The 26,285-nt window shown below is 37.5% G+C and overlaps 1 protein-coding gene across 17 annotated transcripts in view; it reads right to left on the bottom strand.

Annotated features, from left to right (window-relative positions):
• Positions 1-576: 576 nt before the first annotated feature.
• KIAA1217 (KIAA1217 ortholog) overlaps positions 577-26,285 on the bottom strand; it is a 591,389-nt gene continuing 565,680 nt past the window's right edge. For 8 of the 17 annotated variants that reach the window (XM_063452543.1, XM_063452540.1, XM_063452546.1 and 5 more), the window contains 10 exons: positions 15,094-15,224; positions 14,568-14,715; positions 13,208-13,679; positions 12,453-12,624; positions 10,976-11,124; positions 10,631-10,768; positions 9,790-9,909; positions 2,319-3,950; positions 1,825-1,950; positions 577-1,210 (listed from right to left, as the gene is read on the bottom strand). In XM_063452543.1, coding sequence (XP_063308613.1) covers positions 710-1,210; positions 1,825-1,950; positions 2,319-3,950; positions 9,790-9,909; positions 10,631-10,768; positions 10,976-11,124; positions 12,453-12,624; positions 13,208-13,679; positions 14,568-14,715; positions 15,094-15,224 — 3,589 coding nt within the window. In that variant the 3' untranslated portion in view covers positions 577-709. Of the gene's footprint in view, positions 1,951-2,318; positions 3,951-9,789; positions 9,910-10,630; positions 10,769-10,975; positions 11,125-12,452; positions 12,625-13,207; positions 13,680-14,567; positions 14,716-15,093; positions 15,225-26,285 lie in introns of all 17 variants that reach the window. The other 9 variants (XM_063452555.1, XM_063452553.1, XM_063452544.1 and 6 more) reach the window with 8 other exon arrangements.

Genomic DNA, 26,285 nt, shown 5'->3' with positions numbered 1-26,285 from the left:
AAGAAAAAAACAAACTGATAAATAAGCACTTTTGAAAATATTTATTTTATTTTATATATATTTTTAAATATAATTAAATGGCAGTGCCCTGTGTGCCATATTAAGTATTGCCTTAAAACATGTATCGCCTTGATCGACCCTAAAGGTATTGGGTAACCCAGTTTTCAAACTTTAAACATACATTATATTTATATCAAAATATTTTGCCAAAAACACAAAGAAAATCCATAAAGCAATAATGATGTATTGTTGGGAAAATAGAATTCGGTCATCAAAGCCAGCCGGAAGCAAGACTCCCCAAAAAAATAGTGATTTTTTTTTTTTTAATTTTTATTTTATGGCTAAAAATGTACTCTATTATGTCTGCAGATGCTGTAATGAAAAATATTTTATACAAAATAATCTGTTCTCTCATTCTCAACACCAAGTTCCTCCGTATACTTCTCACGTAGGCAAACATACAGTATATGGAATATGCATTCACACACGCACACACACGCAAACACACAATATATATATTTCAGTTTCTCCACGAATCTGAAGATCAATAAATGAAGAAATAATTACAATTACAACTTCTGACTTGGATTTCTGGGTTTGTTCATTATATACATGGATCAGAAAGGTTCTGGCGATATTGTAGTAAGTGTCACTGCACCGATGACACACAGTGGAACATTTAATAAACACGTTGATGAGCTTGTACAAGTTACGAAGTCTCCTTGGATGTGGGTGCTTTTCCTGCATTCCCGTTCTGTGCCTTGTAGCTGGTGAAGCTAGGTGTGTGGATAGTGCGGATGGTCTTCATATTTTGAGTCGGTGAAGTGGGAGAGACAGAAGTAGGGGGAGAGGAAGCAGTGGAAGTAGAAGAAGCAGTGGGAGGAGATGGTCGGCCATTTGGGGTCTGCGGTGAGAATGAAAGATGGTGACCTTTACCTGCAAATGCTGTATTTTGAAGTTTCGAAGAGCCATTATGAACAGGACGTATAAGGGAGGAAGCATTAATGCTGCGACTGGTTTGAGTGTTAGAATTTGTTAATGAAACATTTGACTTCACAGACGGATTAGAGGTATTAGAGGTATCATTACACTGAGCAGACATAGAGCTGCTTTTCCCAGTGTTAGAAGAAAGAGCTGGGATCTTAGAAGCAGATAAAGTAGGGGAAGCAGCCTTACAATCCCCACCAGCTTTCTTAGTACCTCCGTTAGCCTGCAAATAAAGATGGCAGGAGACATTTTGTCAAAACACTTAACATGATACACACCAATTAGGGCATAGGAGAAAAAGTTGAAACAGAGAGTTTTGCCGAGTTTTTTTCTTTTCTGGACCTGGCAGAATCCATAAAGTGCGTAAAGTTTAAGGAGCTAGAAATGAAGCAGATAGTGGCCGTAATGTGACTTTAAACACATCATGGTTGGGACACTGACCATGCGTCTTGACAATGATTAGTTGGAAATGGAAGTGAGTGATCAAGCCATTATTGCGATGCACCAAACACACACATTGTGCATACCACACTAGATGCAGACACACGTCAACTCTTCCTTTCAAGGGCTGTGTTAACACAGAAGGATTCCCTTCTGCTCATCCCAGCCAAACGCCAGGAAGTTAAATCAAGCAACAGATGTTTGTACGGCAGCCATGCAGGAGTATGGTGAAAGTGAGACAGTACTATAGGAATTCTCATGCCACCAGATCCAGGGATATAATTAAAACAAGTGTAAAAGCATAATTCCTTGTTTTGGTTATATTTAGACAGATACTTGGCTTGAAGTTTAAAAGCTTTTAAGTCCTTCCATATAGGTGTTCTACGGTAAAACTACCTGTCTGTATTGACGTTGTGGCTCCTGTAGTTTTGGCTGTTTGTTAGGTTTTTCTGTGCTTCCTTGTCTAATTTTAGAAGACATTGGTATTGGCATTCGGCTGGTTTGCGACGCTCCATTGGAACCCTACGAGAACAACCAATATGGGAGGGAAAAAAAAGACGACAGAAGAATGAATCACACATCAGTATTAACTTAATCGTATTCACATGCCATGCTCCATCAACATTAAGAATCTTTAGACATGCAAAAAAATATGTTATTGTCAAAAAAAAAAGCACATGATCAAAACAGAATTTAGAGCAAACACGCAATTTTTATGTCCTGATTTTGCCCATCACCAAAGTATCAAAGACAGTAAACCAACAGGTTGTTAGGCACCTAGTGAAAAGCCAGCCACCGGGAGAAGTAGAAGCAAACAAGTCATTCGGCACCAATTTTTAAGTATCGTGATTGGTACATAATTATGAATCGGGCTTTTTATGCAAAGGTACCTTACGTGCTGCTGAAGGTATTGATGAGGAAGTCTCTATAGTATGTTTGGTTTCATCCACTATTATAGGTTCCTTGTCAGGAGTTTGTGTTAAATGTGAAGATTTTTCCTCTCTTAGTTCAACAAAATCAGATCCTGGTTTTGGTGCCATCTCACTCATGGTAGTTTCTAGTTGCTTGATGGTCTGTTCAAGGCTATCTAAGGTCTTATATGTATTTTTCCTTATCTCGTCTGTTCTGGATCCCTGCTCTGGTGCATCCAAGTACAGGGCCTCTTGTTCCGAATGTTTATCATAACTAGTTTTGATGTTTTCTTCTCTACTCTTGGATCGTGCAATTTCAAACCTTTTTGCTTCCTTATGTTGTTTTACAGTGCCATCAGCTTCTTCTTCCTCCTCATACACTACTACCTGTAAGGTTTTCTTACCAGTTTTTGTCCCTGTGCGTATTGCCTGTGTCAAAGCAGCTAACTGCTTTTTAGGGAACTTGAACTTGAATTTTTTCTTGGCATCCTGCCTCTGGCTGAGCGCATAATCTGAAGCATCAGACTTATCTTCATCTGTCAAATGTTCCTGAGAAATATTCCCATCTTCCAACCTTTCCTTCTTCATTTGTGCTAAAGATGGATAACGGAATCTACATTTGTTTTCTATAGATAGAGAATGAACAGGATTGTCCTCTTTCTTAGTTAATTCAAGACGGTTTTCGTGAGCAGTAGATGCACCTGGTTCTGGTTCCTCTTTCTCTTCCTCTTCCTCTTCCTCTTCATCTATCTTTCCTTTGGACATCATTTTTTCTAGTTCATCATCACATTCCTCAAATATTGTTGAAAGTCTCTTATATGCTGATCTGATATCCATGGGTTCATCAAATATGATAATAACTGGTTTCTTATCTGTGGAGAGGACAGAACCTTCTGGTCCTTGAAGTTCTGTGTTCCCAGAAACTATTTTCTCCGCATTTTCCCTATCCAAGTTAACAGTCTGCACATCGCTACCCTGCCTGCTCACAATATCCTGAACTTCACCAGTTGACAGAAGCTGCACTTCGGTGTTGGTTATCATAAAAGCAATATTGTCTGCTGGAGACTTCGATTCAGTTGGAGATACGGTCGGAGAATCTGCATCTTCAGATTGCTGGCTAAAAGTTCTTCTGGAATTCTTTTGTCTCATCACTACTGTCTGACCTACATCCATATAAGACATCTCTTGTTCCCGTAACACAGACGCAGCTGTCAAAGGTTCTTTGACTCTTAAAACATCACTCTTCTTCTCCAAATTCAATACAGTGGTGAAGGTGGAAATTAAATCACCAGTTTTATTTTCAGTAATTCCACTCTCTATTTCTGTTACTTGACTGGAGACATTTTTGTTTTTCTCTTCATTATCTAGAATGATCACCCTTTCTTCACCATAACTCTCACCATGCTGTGGTGCACTGCCTTTAGAACTGCTGTCCTGATGTTCTGCCCTGTCTACAAAAACACTGTAGGTATACTTTTCATTCACTAAAACGTTATGCCCCTGCCTATCCTTTGCAGAATCAGGTGCCGTGCTTTGTAATGTTTGTATTTTCCACTTTTCCTCTGGGATTTCAACAGATTTTGGGCTTTCTGGGATTAAAGTGCCTGAAACCTACAGGGAAATATACAAGATAAGTTGTGTTGTTGCAATGTCAATGATCCAAAGTTATTAAGCTGGCTTAGTGCGGGGAATTGTACCCTTAAATACAATTAACTGGACTTAGAGCTATAACATACATTTGTAATTGGTATTCTAAACTTTTCTGCCACTAGAACATTTTCATCTTTGCAGTTTTGATGTCCCAAAAAATTATTTTTATGTTTACTTTTTTTGTTAGATCTTAACAAATTTTGAGCATTCTCATTTTGTTTTACACTTTATCTTTATTTTTAATTTTTTTTTATACAAAAATGATACGAATCGAAACGGGACAGAAAGATGTTCTTTTTCACAGTCTACTAGTTAATTTGACCAAAAAATATCCAAAGCTTACAACTGCACAGAGTAAAGAATTTGTGCCAGAAAAGACAGCTTATATTGTATGTGAAACAAGCCCTTATATTTAGGGGTATCGTTTCCCATACAAACATAAACAGACTAGCAATCATTTTGCACTTTCAGGGTCTTAATTCTTGAAACATTTTATAAATTCTATTAACATATCCAGCTGTTAGTAAAGGTTTACTAAGAGGTGAAATTTGGATTGAATTAATGCTATTGAAGCCGATATATAACTATCAAATTCCCCACTCCCCATTTTGTTTGTAAATTTAACTCTTTGGGTTAATTTGGGTCCATTCACTAACCCACAAATTGTGGATATATGATACGGTATTGCATTTTTAAGAATAAAATTTCTGCAAAAAGAAAAATTCAACCAAACCTCATTTGGCCTATAATTTACCCTGTCAATTGTTCACAATGAGGTTGGTTCAGGAAGTTGCTACATACTTTGTTTGGAACACTGTTTGGAACACATGGTCATAACCTTCACTACCTTTTTTTTGTGAGTGTTGAGTTCAAAGTTTAACCTTGAAATTATTTGCTATAAAGTACACAGAACTTGTCCATAGGGAAATGGCATCTTGTGGGGTTAATCGGATAGAGCTTATCAAGTCAAGGGGTGCAGTGCTCCACCATCCTTATACTTAATCATCCACCACTGCAGAGACCTGTAGTATTAACCGATTCCATTCTAAGCAAATGGATATATAAATCAACATATCAGCAATATTTGCTACAGAGAAATGCCATTGTGTGTATCAGACTTGACCAGGTGTCCTAAACTAGCCAGGGTTCCCCTATAATGCTATCTGCATTATTCTGTCTGTAGGCACATACTGGTATCAGTCTGCCCAACTGTGTATTCTACAATAAGGGATAATGAAAGAATCATGGCATTAACACAAACTAAGGCATATACATATAACTAAGGATAATGAAATAGAACACCCCCTTACGGTTTTCGTGCAGATTGTTAAAACATTTAAATACATAGTTCTTACTTTGTATAAAAGAACATGTTATAAATCATGTATAATTTTTTTTTGTAGAGTAATAATACAAAACGTTAAACGTTGACATTAAAGTCCAGCTTATTTTAATTTTTGTTTAAAGTCACGCTTATTTCTCATTTTTGTTCAAATAACCAGAATTTACAAAAAAAAAAAGCATTACTAAGAACTGGCACATTCTCAAGACCGATGAAGAAATATCCCCTTTTTTAGAAGAAAAACCTAGACTTATACTTCGAGGAGCAAAGAATTTTAAACAAATCTTAACTAAAAGTTTTTTTTAGATAAAGCAAATGAAGGGAATGTAAGGAATTTTCAAAAAGAACAAAATGGTTTTTATTATTGTGGAGAATGCAGAGGGTGCAAATTGAGAGATAATAAATTCAAAAAGATTTTTAAATTTACCTCATTTGCAACCAAGAAAGACTATGATATCGAATCTTTCATAAAATGCAATCCGAAGGATGTTATTTATATGCGGATATGTGCTTGTGGCTTTAAGTATATAGGTAAGACGTCACACACTGTAAAAATTTTAAAAATTCGTATTAGAGAGCATGATTAGAATATCAATCGAAAATTCACTAATCATGGCATCTCTAAACATTTTATGGAATTCCACAATGGGGATCCAAGTGGACTAGAGAAAATAAAAGTTCATTGGAGGGGTCGAGATAAAAATAATCTCCATCATAAAACCAAGATGAAATGGATTTTTAATATAGATACCCTCATACCACAAGGACTAAATGTTGATTTTGCGATTACCCCATATATATATAGAAATATAAAGATATAGAAGTTACTTTTTTATTTCTCTTCTTTTTTTAAATTTGTATATTTATATTTTCACATATTATTGGTAAATATAGATTTCTATATAATTGATAAATATGTGTTTTTATAGGTATCCTATTTTATATATTAAAGTAAATCAGTTATGGAATATGCGCTGATATTTATACTATTATATTATATTTGTCCCCCCTTTTTTTCTAACGCAATTTCTTCTTTTTTTCTACTTCCCTCAGGACGTTTATTAACTATAAATAATAGCAACATGTTTTTCTATTGATTAGGATAGATTTCATGTTATTTGCTCCGGAATATTATATACATGTTTTTGTAAGTTATTAACCTAAGTTTTTCATATTTAGGACCATTTATAGTTTTTGTTTTATAGTAAGACATCTCTATTCGTGATTTTGACCACTGAAGATGAAAAACTGTATGACTCTTTCCGGTTAATTGACGCAAATACAGAGGGGAGCGTCATGACTTCAATAATGGCAAAAGCGGAACTAGAGGAGGAAAAAACATAACGGACGCCAGGACAAAGGATGCAGTCCTGACATTGAAAACAGAAGTGGGAGTTGCTTATCTTCAGAAAAAGCGCCCCAATACCGTCCTTTTTAAAGATTCGATATTACACTTTTGAGAAAGACTAATGCCAAAACGAGTCAAGTATATTTTATTGTTGTAGTGGATTCTTATATTTGATTTTTTTTATCAGCTGTCTTTATTTTTATGTTCAAATTAATATTTTTCTTGATATCCTGCATCCTGGATTCTCTATGGGAGTATTATAAGAATAACAAGGAAGCTGCTGGTATTTTATCTTGAGACCATCTACATCTATCCATTCAACACCTTCAGTCTGAGCCAGCTCAATTTAAGTGGCTCAGCAACATGTGAGTGAGACTGATTTTAATTAAGGTTTTACTTTTACATAAATGTTATTACCCTATGTTTTTTCCTGTTTTGTGATTTACCGTATCATCCAGTTTACATGTGTAGTTTACCGTATCATCCAGTTTTTCATGTGCTCTCACCATATTTTGTTTTATTGAATTGCACTTTTGTGTGGTGGAGCGACCCACATAGGTGATTGTAGCACCTTATTGTACTGTTTTAACCAATCCTTATATACTATTTGTTTGGGTGGCTGTTTATTACAATTTCTAGCTTTTGGACTGCACTCCTACTATAGAATTAAGCTTTATTAATATATTCTTCAATTACTGTTAAATTTAATTATATTTTACATATCCGATGTATTAACCTCTTAACCCCTTAAGGACACATGACATGTGTGACATGTCATGATTCCCTTTTATTCCAGAAGTTTGGTCCTTAAGGGGTTAAAGGCCCACTACAGTCCCCCAGGCCACTTCATGTCAATGGAGTGGACTAAATGCAGTGGTCCTGTGGTCCTGTCATTTCAACCAATCAAGGTAAAACATTGCCGTTTTGCAGAAACAGAAATGTTTACCTTGAAGGATTAAACACACATCCAGTGGCTATCTTATTGACTGCCACTAGAGGCACTTCCACAGCAATGACCAAATAAAACTCGGTCATGTGACGCAGCTATCCCATAGAAAAATATTGATTCAATGCTTTGCTATCGGGATGCTCGGATGAGCACTCACTGTGCTTTAGCATTAGGCCCCCATAGGATTAGACCACCGCATGCCTTCTTGATGAGGTCATAGGACGAGTAGTGGTAATGCCTTCTTGATGAGGTCATAGGACGAGTAGCGGTAAGCAGCACCAAGTGAGCTCTGGAAAACGGCAAGTAAAATCCTTTATTTTAGTAGATTTATGGCACATGGGGAAGAGGTGGGGATAGATCACTATAATTATGGACAGGGTCTATAAAGCATTAGAAATACAGGTTTGTATTCCTAACGCCCTTTTAAGGACTGTTAGGCAAAGGCTGTACAAATATCAAAGTGTTCTGACTTGCATGGCACGTCATTGGTCCTTAATGAGTTAATTTTCATACAGGCTTTTTAAATATTTCATGGAATAATATAATCGTCCAAATCAATTATGTTATGGTATGAAGGAACTTTAGCTCAGAGGTGGAAAGAAATTACAGAGATTCTGAGGACAGGACTTCTGTCACTGATAGCAAATCCTTGGTGCCACAGGAACTCATTACTGGCACCATTCTTGAAGTTATGCCAAGCAAACAACTTCTGGCATTTGAATTTTACAGCAGAACTGTCACTTATCTGGAAATTAGACTTTAAAATATATATATATATATATATGTATATATATATATATATATTGTTTTTTTTTTTTTTGTTTTTTTAAACTGTAACTAAAACTTTTTTTTCATGTGATACTCCAATTCACTTCAGGCACAGCCAAGGCACACAATGTAAATGAGGAGGAGAACAGAAACACAATTTCGGTTTCTGCTCTTCCACTTGAACAGTGTTCAATGGCAGAAACATCAATACATTTCTAAAGATGACTGACAGGAGCCAACGTGTGGATTTATAGATCTATTCTCTATAGTCATACTTTTTCATATTATACTCTAAATATTTCTATATATTATTTTATGTAATAATATCCTTCCTAAATTAAATAAGCCATAATAAAATTATAATTTATATATCCTCTGTTATAGAAAAAATAGAAATAAAAAACAAGTAAACAAACTGTATTCAGAAAGAAATATTTAAAATTATTTTCTCTGGTGGTAAGATTATCTAACAAGCTGCTTAATTCATACTTCAATGTTCCAGAAAGGTACTGTCAAATGAAAATTACAAGGTTGTTAACAAGCATGCGGTCTACAAGGTGTATCAAAATGAATGACCAGCATTGAGTGTTTTCTGGCAGATGGTTAATTGATTCAGAAATATCTTTCAAAATAAAGATCGTTATATATATATATTCAAAACTGAGTAAGTCATGAAAAAGGCCAAGAGGGGTAAAGGCATAAGGAATTAGAAAGGGAACACACATTTCTCCAACGCTCTCTGGCCAAATGTTGTTAATGCAATGTGCTCTAGATATGGTGTTTGAGTGGATCATAACGTGAGGGACTTCAATAGAACATGAACAAATTAAATGAAGTCAAGTGTGGCTCCTTAAAACTTTGATATTTTCTAGGATGGGAATGGACATTCTGCAATGCTCCATTTGTGGGCCGTAGACCAAAAAAATAAATCCAAAAGAACAATAGATAGGAACCGAATGGCCCATCTATTCTGCCCATTGTGAAATCAGACTGATTTTGCCCATTTCGTCTGCAGGATAACCTTATACTCTTATATGACAGTAGAGGAAGAATAAGTCTCATGGAATAGTGCTGGTGTCCAATTTTGCTCTTGATATACTTCCCAAAAAGGAAGAACCAAATGTTTTACAGACGTTTCCAAAGATCACTAGATCTGGTCTTGAATCAGCCAAAGCACATAGGAAAGGTAATTGCACATTCTTTCTATGGGTTTATGTGTTTTGAAACAGACCACCAACATCTAGGAGACCCACCAAATCAGAAGCCATATCAGAAGCACGCTGGATTAAGTGGCCAGAGATTGCTCTTGGAGACATATGTTGGTTCTGTGAAAAGAATGTTAGTATCTTCTTTAGGGAAGAAGGTATTAGTCAGGCCTTCAGGTCAACATTACCTTCTTTTCCCTAGGATGGCCTAAGGCTGTTGGCCTGAAATCTTTAACTTCAGTCTCAGATTTGGAGTGATCAATTTGACCTTTTGTGTTTATGTCCACAAAGGAGCACTTCTGGAAAGCCTATGAAATGAAAACATTATACATAACATTGTCTGAATGTTCTCAGGATTTTTAAACTGATGTTTAATAGAAATCTTTTAGTTCCAACTCGTTGGGGTATCCTTATAACATCACATGAAGTTACAGTAATTTTCTATTTAAACTCATCATGATCATTAAATATGATGTACTATTAAATGTACTATTAGACCCCTGGAAAGTCAGTTACTCCTTTGTAAAAAAGGCCATTTTGATGCTGATTTTCTGAACTTGTCTTAGTTGAATAACATATAGTAAGGTGATAATTTCCTATATACTGTGTTTTGTAATAAAAATATAATTTTAATTGTAGTATCCATTGCTTCATGCAGGGAAACTGAAATGTATTTCTAGAGAATAGTGTAGTAGAACATTTATTGCTAATGAAAATCTTTTTAATGGCATGGCAATGTGATTTAATTACGTATTAATGTGCTTAGATGTAGGAGTCAGGAATAATAATCTGCTAGAAAATATTAATAACAGACCAGTCGACCTTAATATATGACACAGTGTATCTTTCTAAATGATCATAGCCCATCTTATGAAAGTTTAGATTGCTCTTTACTATATGGTCTTTAGGCAACCCTCCTATTCATTGGGCACTACTAATGGGTCATGTTTTAAGGGCCTTTTCAGTGCTTAACAAGTTAATGACTGATCTAAACTGGTCCAAAGTGAGATAAATTGTTATAGTCTTTACCTGAAGTTCTGCCATGATTCTCTCTCCTTCTTCCTCATCATCGTCTTTGACTGTGGCAAGCGTAGTACTTAGACCTTTATCTTCTGTATCAACCTTGGCTGTTTTTAATGGTGTTGATGGAAGGCTTTCTTCAGAATCCTACATTAGGGGGGAAAAAAATAAATCATAGCTTCCTTAATACCTCTGGAATCCTATAGCCAATGATATATATTTAATGACCTATATGTAGGGAAGTCCTGCATAACACCATGATACACTAAGCCTAAAGCAAGCATGTCACAGTGCAATGACAGATAGGTTTTATTGACTGAGGGCTAATGAAGAGACATGGTCTAAGATCCATACCTTACTGTTTTCCTTCCTCACAAGGTAAGGGGATTCTGCTGCCCATGAGCTACCCACAGTAGACCCAGGTGGGTACATGCGGCGAGGAGGAGGTGGAGGTGGAGATTTTGTCACCTTATCATAATCCTGATCGAGGTCATGTACACCTTCTAGAAAATGAAGACATGGGTGTAAAAAGCAATATTAAAAATAATTTCTGAATATAGATCAAACGCAATTTTTAATAGTGTCTCTGATGGAATGTATGAGCCACTTTGGATTTAATTTCTATATATAATGAGTCACCAAGATAAAACCCAACTGAGTGCAGAAAATCCATAAGAAGACAACTTGCACGTGGCCTAATAGCACATTTTGCAGTGGCCAGAGATAAAACAGATGATTGTCTATTCATCTTAAATTAAACCATACAAGTCTACTATTTCCTGCTGTGTGTCTCTGCAGAGGCTACTTTTGTATTTAGATTGTCTAGGTTTTGATATGCAGCCACTTGTACTGTTGGTCTCTTAAATTATGGGATTAATACTGTTGATGGTAATAAAAAAAAAAAAATTCTCTACAGGAAACTCAAGTCATTTTGTATTACTCTCACAAAAATTTTAGTAAGGTTTGACACTTATTGGGTCAGCCTGGAGAGATACAGAAAATTATAAAAACACTTACTTGCAGGTGATAGAGGTACTAACTATCAGGGCAATCATTTGACATCAAGAATATTCTATATTCCAGCTATGTTTCTTTAAAGATGGATTCTACACATTGATGTGTCTTTTGTAAAAGGCTGGATTAATATGGCATTACATACATAGCATACACACACACACACAATCATAGTTAAAGGGAAACTCCAGTGCCCGGAAAACAATCCGTTTTCCTGGCACTGCAGGTACCCTCTCCCTCCCAGCCCCCAATCCCGGTTGCTGAAGGGGTGAAAACCCCTTCAGTAATTTACCTGAGGCAGCGACTATGTCCCACGTCGCTGCTTCTCCCTCTGCGCCGCTCCTCCTTCTGACTGCGTCGGCCGGTGGGCGAGACTGATCCCGCCCACCGGCCGGGGAGACCTAATGCGCATTAGCGCTTCCCATAGGAAAGCATTGAAAATACATTTCAATGCTTTCCTATGGGGAAATGAGTGACGCTGGAGGTCCTCACTCAGCGTGAGGACGTCCAGTGACGCTCTAGCACAGGTTTCCTGTGCTAGGAATCAGGAAGTGCCCTCTAGTGGCTGTCTAGTAGACAGCCACTAGAGGTGGAGTTAACCCTGCAAGGTAATTATTGCAGTTTATAAAAAAAACTGCAATAATTACACTTGCAGGGTTAAGAGTAGTGGGAGTTGGCACCCAGACCACTCCAATGGGCAGAAGTGGTCTGGGTGCCTGGAGTGTCCCTTTAATGAAGCAATAAACAAGCATGGCATTATAATACATATAATCAAATGAAACCAAGCCAAACAAGTCTGTTAAGTGTCGTGGATTACCTGTGACCTCTAATTTATTAATAACCTCGACTTTTAGAGATTGGGATGGCACTTCAAGGCTGGGAATAGACTTCATGATATTGGCTTGTGCTTCTTCAAGCATCTTTTCAAATTCTTTACCATTGTAATGATCCAGATTCTGTCTTTTCTCTTCGTATTTTCTTTCTGCTTCCTGTAGAATAATGGGAAAATGTCTGTTTTGCTGGTATATAGATAACATAGCAATACAGTTTTATAACCAGTTACGTTAGTTTTTAATGGTAATGTGTATAATGTTACGGATTTTTTTGAAGACTCCCTTGGTTTCAAAACACTGTAAGGGAAAACATTCAAAGCTAAATTGGGCTCCACAAGGGAGTCCAATCTATCAACGTATTAAAGAAACACTCCAACAACCATAACCGCTGCTGCCCATTGTAGTTGTTTGGTGTAAGGAGTGCCCTGGCAATGTCTTCGCTTAATATGACAAACCATTTTAGTGAGGTTTGACATTTACCTGGGTCAGCCTGGAGAGATACTGAAAATTATCTAAAAAACAAAACAAAACACTTACTTGCAGGTGATACAGGCACTAGCCATCAGGGCAATCATTTTACATCAAGACTATCCAACAGATGCATGTTTTCTCTTTTCAAGACAACATATCAAATAATGAATTCAATACTATCATCACACAAACATTTTTTTTACATTTTTTATTTCTCAGATGACTTAATTCCGTTTCTCATAAGCATGCAAAATAACATGTATTTTACCTCTATAGATACAGCTCGATTCCTGTAGCTTGTGTGTTGAATTTCTTCAATAAACAGGCTTTGCACAGATGATCCATTATGCTGACCGGCTGGTGGAACTTGCTGCGATCCTCCAGATGCTTCTTGCGTTGTAATGGCTTGGTTGTTGATCATTAAATCGGACACGGACTGGTTGTTGGAGTTAAGAGGGTTGTTAACAAGAGCTGAAGATTGCTGAGATTGTTGAATAAGAACTGGTGAACTTTGTACTTGGTGAACCTTCATACCAGCAGAGAGAGGTACTACCTCAGATTTAACAGATGTTGTCTGTGAATCAATTGTACCACCTGTTTCTGATTGTGTTGACTGGAGGTACACATGAGGTTTCTCCTCCTGCTTTTGGAGGACTTCTGTCTCAGTAACTTGTTCTTTGATGATAAACTGGTTGCTTTGATTGAAGTCAACGGATTTTGAAGGTCCATCAGTAACATGTCTAAAAATATCGGAACACAAAAACAGATGGGAAAGGTTTTCAGTGGAACTTAGTATTTACACATTGAAGAAAGTCTAGTTATTCCCTTTATAGATGAGTTGCGCTATCAGTAAGTTCAAGCTTGGATTGATCATAAGTGAAATTTACAAGTGCAATTATTCATTATATTAGTGGCAGCATAGGAGTTGAGCTTGGGGTACGAAGTGCTCCCCATTTTTTGCCAAACCACTCAAAGTGTTTGACAAAATTTTGAAGGACTCCATCATCAATTCCTGCACTCTGACCACTTAAATAAGCTACTCAACTTATGCTGGTTAGATTGTGCCTTTAAATATCTCCATGCTTTTAGTTTCTTATAAAAAAAAAAAAAAAAAAGTTACAAAAATATGTTACTTGATAACGTCCCTCATTCAAAAGTGTCCGTATCAGGTTCTAGAATTATAGATATCAGTATATGACTAATATGAGGTTTCGCAGCATTGCACTGTTATTCATGAGCCTCACTGCTATACTAGAAGATATTTATCTAAGGGCAGAGAATGGATGTGATATAAGTCATAGATTTCAGTCTTGGGCTAATAAGAGATTCCTAAGATTGGAATGAAAATCACTGAGATATTTATCTAAGGTCAGAGAATATATTCATAGCTTCTAAATCTTCACGAATAAGGGATCTCATTGCCTGGTACTTCTTCTCAAAAGAGAGATTTAGCAAAGGGCAAAGTACGAACATGATATAATCCTTATCTATAATTATTTTTATTGAAAAATGCAGAAACTCAAAGCAAAGTGGTGCTTGAGATGTCCGGTAAAAGCTATTAATGTAGTCTTGCCATAATAATAATGCATTAATAAGGACTGCAGAAATCCAAATTTAATGAAAGTCACCTTCTTAACGTGGAGAGGGCATCTGTCATGCTTCGGATCCTCTTTAACATGCTGTCCAGCTTGTGAGGCTCTTCTTTCAAAAATCTCACCGCCTCCACTTCGACACGTAGAACTGCCCGCATCTTATTCTGGAGGTAAGGGAACTCTCCTGAAAGTGAGAACGCACATAAAGATGGTTTCTTACAGAAAATGAATAAATCACATCATTGGACGAATAACATTTCTGCGTTATTTAACCCTTTCAGGACTTCAGCACCAAGGTTACAGCAACGAGAACACGGATTGTGAAATATTGACAGGGGTAATCACGAAAGTGTTAAACCATTTTGAAAATAAATGTGCAGAATTTTACATTTAGGCGAAAAACTGCTAAATTTTGGGGAAAAAAATATTTTCATTCGAGTTATTTAGGGCTAAAATAATCATTTTGCTTTGAATTTACACTGAATTCATGGCAATTCACTGTATAGTAAATAACAGACAGTATTACTGCATACACTTTGAGTATTAACAGATATCTACGTACCTTTCAGTTTGGAAACGGCTTCTCCAATCTGCCGCAGCATGAAAGCTCGGTCTTCCACATCCTTCAGCGTAATTGATTTGTGAGATGACGTTAGGTCCTTTTTAATATCTTCAACAAAGCCCTCAAGATCACTGGAAGACGAATACATGCAAAGTGACCAAGTATACATGGTCTGCAGTTTTTTCATGCAGAAAAGTCATTTTTGTAAAGTTCTTATTATCCAGGCATTTAACATTAGGGAACGTTGCAATAATTTACAGGGTTATTTACATGTGGGGGGGCCATTAAATAAAATGAACAGGGGAGACATAAGGTCCATAACATCCTAATCCATGAGCTATACAAGGGGGCTCTATCTCAATACACTGTGGGGGACACCTTGTCCATTGGCGGTGGGTGGGGGCTCTAAATATAATTACTGGGGACCTATTGCCCTCTCTACTGATTGATGGTAGGTGGATGTACTAATACAATATAAATAGTCCCCAGGCTAGTAAGACACCCTCACAAAAAAAAAAGGATAATTTTTAATTAACCCCTTAAGGACCAAATTTCTGGAATAAAAGGGAATCATGACATGTCACACATGTCATGTGTCCTTAAGGGGTTAAAATACCCTACATACCCCCTCACTCTAATAATATAGAGGGGAGGCCCAATAAGCTATATCCTGTTAAATAAAAATGTAATACTTACCATTAGATATTTTCTTCCATCTTCTTTTATTCAGCCCCAAAAAAGGCCAAATAAAAATCTATAAGGTTTCATAGTTGTGAATCTTGTACATAGCAATCAGTTCCCCAATCAGCAGAAAGTGTTTTCACGTTCACTGAATAAAAATGTATACACTTTTTCGAACGCCTGCCTATGCAGAATAGTAAGAAGGCTACATATACCATTGCACGCAATTAGAAACAATAAGTCGTGAAGCAAATCTTAATTTACATTTATTTACATATAAATGAAAAAAATTAACATTCCATTGGTTTAAGATTAAAAAGATATATATTGAAACATAGAATGTGACGGCAGATAAGAACCATTTGGCCCATCTAGTCTGCCCAATTTTCTAAATACTTTCATTAGTCCCTGGCCTTATCTTATAGTTAGGATAGCCTTCTGCCTATCCCACGCATGCTTAAACTCCTTCTCTGTGTTAACCTCTCCCACTTCAGCTGGAAGGCTATTGCATATGTACTAAATAGACACTCCTACTGATCTGGCATCGGAGTACATTATTTAATAATATAGCAGGGTTGAAAAATAGTGGAATTTAGGAATATTTACTATTTGGCCTAAATGTTGCTCATCTGGATTGTTCTGGGCTGCTCACTGCAATTTCCTCTTAACAGATCAAAGATTATTTTAAAATATCTCAGGTTAATGTGATTATACTTACACTATTGAAAGCACTCAAGGGATATATATATATAATAAAAATAAATTATGCTCCAGTTAGATTTCAATGTGATGGAAACTGTAAAACCCAAGTTAATTCTATTGGATTAATCTCCATATATTCTATGAGTTTGTCTAACAACGGAAAGACCTATTCTAAATTCAAAGATCAAACTTCAATTTCAGAGCACTATTATTCTATCTTTAAGATTGGGTAATTGCTAATTATACACCTGCCAGCCAGTGAGAGGATTCTATTAATTAGATAAGACTGCTCAGCTTCAGTTTACCATACAGGACTTGTTAATGTTACACAGCATGCTATGTGTGGTATAATCTAGGGTGTGCTACATGCTGTATATGGAACTATTAGTATATATTGTGTAGCTACGGTTTATTATCAGGTCTAGATAGAATGCCATGTTTGATGTTATTTTTTATATGTCTCAAGTTGTCTATCATATCTATAGCATTATGTCATATGTTTACCATGACAAACTGGAATTTTACGTAAATATAAAAAAAAAAAATATGTGTAAAACATTTTTAGTTAATGAAAAGGTTTGCTATGGGATTGTCTGCTGTGTAGCAAGAAAAGATGAAACAGGCGCCATTTAAATGCTAATTTTGTGGCTACTTGGCTGGAAAACCTGCTACAAGTGTTGGTCACAGAAAGGTTGAGACACACGGCCAATGAGATCCACATGAGGCTCCTGTACCCCGAGGCCAGGAGCAGGCAGTTTATGCACTATTGAGATGTTTGAAATACGTTCTCTCGGCACTGGTGTGCATGTTAGAACTTCAGGCATAGTATGCATGTAGACAGGTTTGCTACTTATTATATGAAATGCGTTAGATCTAAATATACCTATTAGACAGCACATGAATTCAGAGTGAATTTCAAATTGAAGTCCAAAATAACCAAACTGGAAACATTCTCCTAGCCAACTATGCTTGGAGCTCTGCTATTTTGGACTTAAATTTGAAATTGACTTTGAATTCTCACTTTAGTGGACAACCCGGTTAGTCGGAACCCTCAAACTGTAGCTGACACATAGTTTGATTTATTTTTGAGAACACACTACTGATGAAGTTAAGAAACGGCAAAATGAACAAAATATTTCTCGTCTACATATGTTGGTTTTATCAAATAAATGCAATACTATAATTGGAGAGTTGTCACCCTGTAGACAAAACTGCCATTAATGTATTGGATTTAAAGCAATGGTAAAATCCAATTAAAGGGCTTATTTTGAGGATCTCCACCAATGTGACCCACTCCTGCACCATCCACCACTGGTGAATTTGCAGGAGAATAGAGGATCCCTAGATCATTACAGGTTTGGAGGACAGCTTATCACCACTATCCAAGCAAGGCTGTGATACAGCAGGTGGAATGTTACAAATGCACTTCATGCGAACACTATTTTCACAAGTCACGGGGGGCAGAGCTGTCAATAACTAGAGAGGGAATGTGCCTACCAATACTTACTCTTTATAACCTTGATAAATAGGTTTAGAAGAAAGAAGTCAAGTGTGAGTCTGCATTAGAGATGTCCCGAACGGTTCGCTGGCGAATAGTTCCTGGCGAACATAGCTTGTTCGCGTTCGCCACGGGTAGCGAACATATGCGATGTTCAGTTCGCCCCCCTATTTGTTATCATTGAGTAAACTTTGACCCTGTACCTCACAGTCAGCAGACGCACTCCAGCCAATCAGCAGCAGACCCTCCCTCCCAGACCCTCCCACCTCCTGGACAGCATCCATTTTAGATTCATTCGGAAGCTGCATCCTTTTTTTTATTTATTTATTTATTTATTTTCAATTCTTTATTTTTATTTTGGTTGTGCATAAAATAACATTGGGCTTGCACAGCTCCAACAGCTGTTGCAAGCATTTCTTTGACAGGCATTACAAACATAACATGGTATAGTGAGTACTCACAGCATTTATATCTATATTTGCTTTGTTATCTGGTGCCGCACTCTAGCAGCCCATGAGGGCGTAAGATTAACCAGCTAGTGTCCCGTACGTGATAAGACAGACAGTACAGTATAGCTCGCTAGTTGCCCATGCCGGTGTAGGGAACAAACAGTAAGATATATCACTCTGGTAACTCATGTGACGTTAAAGGTAAGGCACAGTGATAATGCTCTCTGGTAACTAATGTGATGTTAAAGGGACACTCCAGGCACCCAGACCACTTCTGCTCATTGGAGTGGTCTGGGTGCCCACTCCCACTACTCCTAACCCTGTAAGTGTAATTATTGCAGTTTTTTATAAACTGCAATAATTACATTGCAGGGTTAACTCCACCTCTAGTGGCTGTCTACTAAACAGCCACTAGAGGTCTCTTCCTGGTCCATAGCACAGGAAACCTGTGCTAGAGCGTCGCTGGACGTCCTCACGCTGTGTGAGGACCTCCAGCGTCGCTCAAATCCCCATAGGAAAGCTCAAATCCCCATAGGAAAGCAATGAAATTCGTTTTCAATGCTTTCATATGGGGAGACCTAATGCGCATGCGCGGAATTGCCGCGCATGCGCATTAGGTCTCCTCGGCCGGTGGGCGGGATCAGTCTCGCCGGCCGGCCGACGGAGCCAGTAGGAGGAGCGGCGCGGAGGAGGAGACAGCGCCGAGGGACATCACCGCTGCCTCACGTAAGTGACTGAAGGGGTTTTCACACCTTCAGTAACTGGGGATTGGTGGGTGGGAGGGAGAGGGACCCTCCAGTGCCAGGAAAACAGATCGTTTTCCTGGCACTGGAGTTTCCCTTTAATGATAAAGCACAGTGATAATGCTCTCTGGTAACTAATGTGAAGTTAAAGGTAAAGCACAGTGATAATGCTCTCTGGTAACTCATGTGAAGTTAAAGGTGAAGCACAGTGATAATGCTCTCTGGTAACTCATGTGAAGTTAAAGGTAAAGCACAGTGATAATGCTCTCTGGTAACTCATGTGGGGTTAAAAGTAAAGCACTGTGATAATGCTCTCTGGTAACTCATGTGGGGTTAAAAGTAAAGCACTGTGATAATGCTCTCTGGTAACTCATGTGGGGTTAAAAGTAAAGCACTGTGATAATGCTCTCTGGTAACTCATGTGGGGTTAAAAGTAAAGCACAGTGACAATGCTCTCTGGTAACTCCTGTGGTGATAGGATATACACATTGTTAGTAACTCTTGTGAGTTTAGGATATGCCCAGTGGTAGCGTACATTAGCGGTTGATACTTGGTTCCAGTAAACACATCTATAGTACATATTAGCGACTCAATTAATATTAGTGTAGGCACTCTGGGGAGACATGTAGGCATTTCTTGTTGAGATGTATTAAACACTTTGGTAGCACACTGTAGCGTCTCATGGAAAGTCAAAACAACATAAGCACTTTAGTGGTGTGCGTTAGCCCCTCAAGTGAGTTGTTTATATGCGCAGGGCTCGCGGGCTGCACTCATGGGGTAGTGGCTGGCTGCTCATTGGAACATGTGAGCAGTTTATACGAATATAATATTATATATTATAATTATATATTAGAGGAATAGTACTACTTAACACACCTTATAATAACGCAGAGAGAAGCAACGCAGAGAGAGGAGTCTGAAGAAGAGGAGTCAGAGGAGGAAGGTGGCTTTGAGGAGGTGGAAGACCAAACACAGCAGGCGTCCCAGGGGGCTTGTTGTCACCTTTCGGGGACCCTTGGTGTTGTACATGGCTGGGTGGAGGAAGAGACCTTCAATAACATCAGTGAGGACAAGGAAAGGGACATGGCTAGCTTGGTATCCAACCTTGTGCAAATGGGGAGTTTGTGGTTGTGCAAATGGACTGTTTGCGGTTGTTTGCGGTGCGTTAAACGGGGAGTTTGGTCTGTCACTGTGAAGCGGGTGTAACCCTTACACTACCTGATCGATACAACATCATACCTGATGTTTTAAAGCACGTTATTCCAAACAATTTAGGAATGTTAGGTGATTTATGCCCTTTATGGATTAAAACCAGACTCTGCATCAACTATGTAATTTTCCATGGGAGTTTTGCCATGGATCCCCCTCCGGCATGCCACAGTCCAGGTGTTAGTCCCCTTGAAACAACATTTCCATCACTATTGTGGCCAGAAAGAGTCCCTGTGGGTTTTAAAATTCGCCTGCCTATTGAAGTCTATGTCGGTTCGCCCGTTCGCGAATATTTGAGGAAGTTCACGTTCGCCATTCGCGAATGGAAAATTTTATGTTCGCGACATCACTAGTCTGCATGCTTTACTTGTTCTACAGAAATCAGGGAGTGGAAGTTTTATCAGCCAATCATTGATCTCCCAGTGAAAAAAAATGGACCAATTTCTGCACGTGTATGCAATGCTATCATTAGAATGAATGAGAGGTGTGTGTATTGGCACTCGAAAACCATCTTCTAAAAAGTTAATCTCAAACACAATATCTTCCACTGTATGGAGGATCAATGCAGATCATTCATATAGATTGTAAGCTTGTTTGCGCAGAGTCCTCTTCAACCTATTGTTTCTGTAAGTTTTTACAATTGTCTCATTTATTGATAAATCTTCCCCTCTTATTATATTGTAAAGTGCTACGGAATCTGTTGGCGCTATATAAATGCCAATATTAATTAATAATATTTTCAGCTCACTGAGTGAGACTGCTTCCAAAGAGCTGACAGCCCCATTCCCCAAAGCTGGTGAATACTTAAAAGTTGGCAAAAGTATACGGAGATCACTGCTCGTACAAATGTTACATGGTGTGAAACAAAAGATATGAATTTAAATATAATATAGTCAGAGTTACTGGCAACTTGCCATTCTGAGATATTTACAATTTTATAAATATTTTATTTTTCCGCTTAAGTAAACGCTTTTCGAATCTGATCGATGAATTCAGCATTTCACCAAATTTTTTTAAAAGCACCATAACTCAACATTAATGATTTCATGAGGTCCCACATACTAATGAATGCTAAAACCACATGGAAATTTCAGATAAAAGAGAAAGCTTTTCGTGGTCTGCAAAATTTGGCAAGTTCTATGAATATATTTAAGGAGTCACTGAAGGTTTCTATATTTTTTTAATGCTGATTTCTAATATTAACGTAGGAATGTAAAGTCAGTCGACTGAACTATCAGCACAGGCCAGATGGAGCCGAATGTATTTGAATATTCCGCTTCCGAAAGCACAAACCCGCGTTCCATGGAATATACAAATTACATGTACACACGCACTATGCATTTGGCAATGGTTTGATATATGTCCCGCATTCATGAAATTAATCACATTCACTAAGACTTTGGCCAATAAAAGACAATGTAAAAAAAAAAGGATTAGGAGCACAAAAAATGACTTTATATTTTTTGGTGTTCGTTCTTTTTATTTTTCCGAAGATGATTACATTGACCAAGCTATTGCTTATCAGAACTCGGTAAAAGTGCCAGCAGCTTAAATAAAACCACAAAGGCAATATTGCCATTTAAAATAAAACAAAAATTAATAGAAATCCTTGTGACAAACATAGAATGTGACGGCAGATAAGAACCATTCGGCCCATCTAACCTGCCCAATTTTTTAAAATACTTTCATTGGTCCCTGGCCTTATCTTATAGTTAGGATAGCCTTATGAATATCCCACGCATGCTTAAACTCCCTCACTATGTTAACCTCTACCACTTCAGCTGGAAGGCTATTCCATGCATCCACTAAACAAAAACAGAGGAGCCAGTACACAAGAACCCCTATTTTGCGAAGGAGTTAATGTAAACACCAAGGGTACTGGTGCATGAATGTACGTCTGGTAGACAAAAACTAAGGCATCATCCCTAAATCCCCTTTTGCCCCATCTGTCACAAGACATACTACTCAAAATTGGGCATCAACAGTTAGTTATGGATCTTAGACGAGACGAAAAGGAGACGAAAACAGTACATTGGAGCAGACACGCAGTATTGGAGGAACATGGCTTAGTGTGTGTCCTCTGGATAAACCTGCTCTCTCATATGTAATAACTCTACATCAGGCATCTCAAAATTTGCCCCACCTCCCGATGTTTCTAAACTACAACTACCATGATTATCTGACCATCTACTGCATTGAAATAATTCTTGGAGTTGTAGATGAACAACTGGGGGGGGGGACCAACGTTTGAGATACGTACTCTACATAGAGCGTTACCATGTTAAGAAATAAAATAATGCTGTAAGTCTGTAACTATTGATGTAACTGGGGATTTTACATGATTTATGAAACTCAATTATTGTAGCATTGCAGCAGTAGGACATCTACAAAAACATGTCATCCCTAATTTAAATGGCTCTAAAACCTGTTTCATTTAATAATCACTTGCAGAGGCTTTTTGTAAATATTTAGACATAGTTAGAAAAGGTTTAGTACCATTAACTCTTACAACTAGAACAGGGGTAGGCAATGTTCTGCACTCCTGATATTGTGGATTACATCTCTTCTCAAGCCTTTCCAACATTATGGTTATAACAGAATTATAGGAGATGTAGTGCACAACAACTGGAGTGCCAAATGTTTCCTACCCCTGATCTATAACTATAAGCACCCTTTCGGATAACAACTCACACCTTCTGGCTTAAGTAAAGTGAGTACATTTATAAAAATAGGTCATATTAAAGGAAAAATTTATTTAAAAAAAAAAATCATGAATTGCTGCTTTCAAGTGATTTAATGTAATTTACTCCTGATAATGGAGTTACCAGTGTGTATAAAAATTGATGATGGATTTCTCCTGGAACCTTACCAGCTGTTCCTCCAGTACATTCTGTTAGCAGGAACTGAAAGGACAGAACAGCTGGCGTTGTCAATGAGAATTGAAGCATTAAAAAATCCACAACATTCTTAAAAAAATATATACATTTAAGAGCATTGCACAGGCTAACCTTAGAATTATGAATTCAGATCAATGGTAGTGTGAGCAATAAATGTGGATACACTCTTTAGGTCTCCCATGATAAATGTCCTAACTGCTACAAAGTATCCAGAATCTTAGACATGTTGAGAATATATCCAATCTATGATGTATATTAAATTGCAATAGCGATGGAAAACTAGAGAGCTTTATTATTTACTTTCTAATGCGAAATCCATAAAGTAAAGCAGGTTTGACGCAGGTAGTATTGAATACAATATGTACATTCCCTTACCACCACTTGCAGCAGATACATCAAAATATTATAGTCTTATTAAGGAATATACCCTACCTCCTTTGTCATAAAATGTACTCCTATGCAAGTTAACTCATTTGCACAGAAGATATATATACAGTGTAATCATGGCTCAAACAGCACTCTAGATATAGCAAGACGGATTTAAATTAAATAATTGTGAAAGCCAGACTTGTGTAATCAAATCCTGCAATAAATTGTACAGTAGTTACCTTGAACGACTGTGCACAGGTCTTCACATAAGGAGAAACACATCCCTTTGGAATGTGGTAGTATTAATCTAAATTCTACTTGTTACTAAAAACCTAAACTTACCAGGAGCCTATGTTATGATCGTAGTAGAAACAATTCTGGTAACTTAGCAAAACAACTACCGTAATGCTTATTGATAAAAAAAAACGTTTTTTTTGTTTGAAGGTATTGCAGCGCTTTAAGGTATTGCAAAGTAAAAAGAACTAATGAACTACAAACAAATTTTCTTTTTGATATATGCCTTTGCCAACAATGCAGTGAATGGTCTAAAGCACTGCTGGGCATTTTACAATCAACTGTCATGTACTCTAAATGAGAAGTACTAGTCGCGATTCATCACTAAACTGTAAAATCACCAACTCTATCTCTGTGGTCTGTAGTCATAGCCCTCCCAGAGTAATTTATCAAACTGTTTTAGAATGATTTAATAATTTACCTAGGTTCCCAGTTTACCTAGGTTCCCAGTTAGGGGTGCAGCTAATTTAAACAGACTTTTGGTAAAGAACCACATTAAAAAAACTAAAACCACTACCTTCCTAAATAAAGGAAAGGGTTTTTACGGGTGTGGTACTTGTCTTGCATGTAGGAACACCAATAATAAAAATAGACATATTAAGACTTTTAAGAACTGCAATAACGATGAGGAATTCCCTATTAAAGAACTTATAACTTGCCACTCAAACAACGTAATATATTTATTGGAATGTCCTTGCGGTTTAAAATATGTGGGACGCACTAAACGGAATTTACACACTAGGATTGAGGAACACACTAGAAATATTAAGAAAAAATTTGAAGGACACAGTGTATCACAGTGTATCACAGTGTATCACACCACTTCACCCTAGCCCACAACAGTGATCCCACCCAATTACTCTTTATGGGTATACAAAAGGTTAAGGGGAATTGGCGGGGAGGCGACCTCAATAAATTATTGGGACAGAGTGAGATGAGGTGGATATTCAACCTCGGGACTTTAAAGCCCCGGGGTTTGAATATAGACTTTGAACTCTGCCATTTCATTTAAATGGGTATCCCCCCTTTTTTGGGTTCAATGGAATTTATCCATTGTAATCCATTCTACCCTTTTTATACCCCTTGTTTTTCTTTCATACATTTCTCTTATTCATATTCAATCAGTGGCATATTATATATGCCCGAACACTATAAACACTGTGAATACCACTTAAAGAATATTGATTTAAATACCCAATAAGGATATCTATTCTAGCACATATGTATGTAATATCACCTTTTTAATGTTTAAAAATATATGTACCACCAGCACAGTATGTATTAGTCTATATGCACCACTATTTACATTGTATCAATATTTGACATTATGCAATTTTACTGCCATTTCAATTCTGCAGCTCTATTTGCTTTTTTCAGCTCCTTTTTTTTTTTTGGAATGGCTGGATGGCGATCACATGATTACGTGATGTCACTTCTGCCAACCACCCGGTTGAAAACAAGCACTTCCGCCAACCATTGTTAGTATCATGTCTTTTTTTTGGGGGGGGGAATGGCTGGATGGCGATCACATGATTACGTGATGTCACTTCCGCCAACCACCCGGTTGAAAACAAGCACTTCCGCCAACCATTGTTAGTATCATGTCCTTTTTTTTTTTTTTTTTGGGGAGTGGCTGGATGGCGATCACATGATTACGTGATGTCACTTCCGCCAACCACCCGGTTGAAAACAAGCACTTCCGCCAACCAACGCTGCCCACCAATGAAAAAATAGACAAATAAAGGCGTTAACATCATTAACCTATTAAAGGTACACACACACACACACATTATGTGAAATTGAATCTGATTGGACAGAATGAACTTAACTCATTAAAGGGGAAGACCCAGATGACATAAAATGGAGGATTCAGAGGACTAACATTACAGCTGACTGAAGAAGCTCTATTTGAGAGTGAAACGCGTATTGGCCATTTTTAAAGGACTTTTATTTGAGGACTTTTATCATCTTTGTTTTTATGTTTATTTTAAACCAATAAATTCACCATTTTCATTCAAAACCTCATCCAAGTCCTTTTTGGAGCCTCCAAGGAATCCTCACAGGGGAAGTGCCATCCCCATTCAAATTGGCACAAAACCTACACACCTAGAGCCGGGATTCGTGGGCTCAGGACCAGGTGAGCACCCCATTTATTCAACACATACCTGTGTCATTTATCACCATAAGTATACACATTGGTCTGCTTTCTTCCCTTTTTTTCGTGTTCCTGAGAAATTCTTCAAGCCGAAGTAGGAGGGTGGTGCTACCATAACAGCACACAAGCCTTTATACGGAGCCAGTGTTTTCTATATACAGGCTCCTTGAAATGTGAGTGTAATATTCAGCACGA

This window comes from Pelobates fuscus, chromosome 4 (genome assembly GCF_036172605.1).
Source record: "Pelobates fuscus isolate aPelFus1 chromosome 4, aPelFus1.pri, whole genome shotgun sequence".
Classification (NCBI taxonomy): Eukaryota; Metazoa; Chordata; class Amphibia; order Anura; family Pelobatidae; genus Pelobates; species Pelobates fuscus.
Note: the sequence above shows the minus strand (reverse complement) of the source record. Positions and strands in the feature narration are given on the sequence as shown.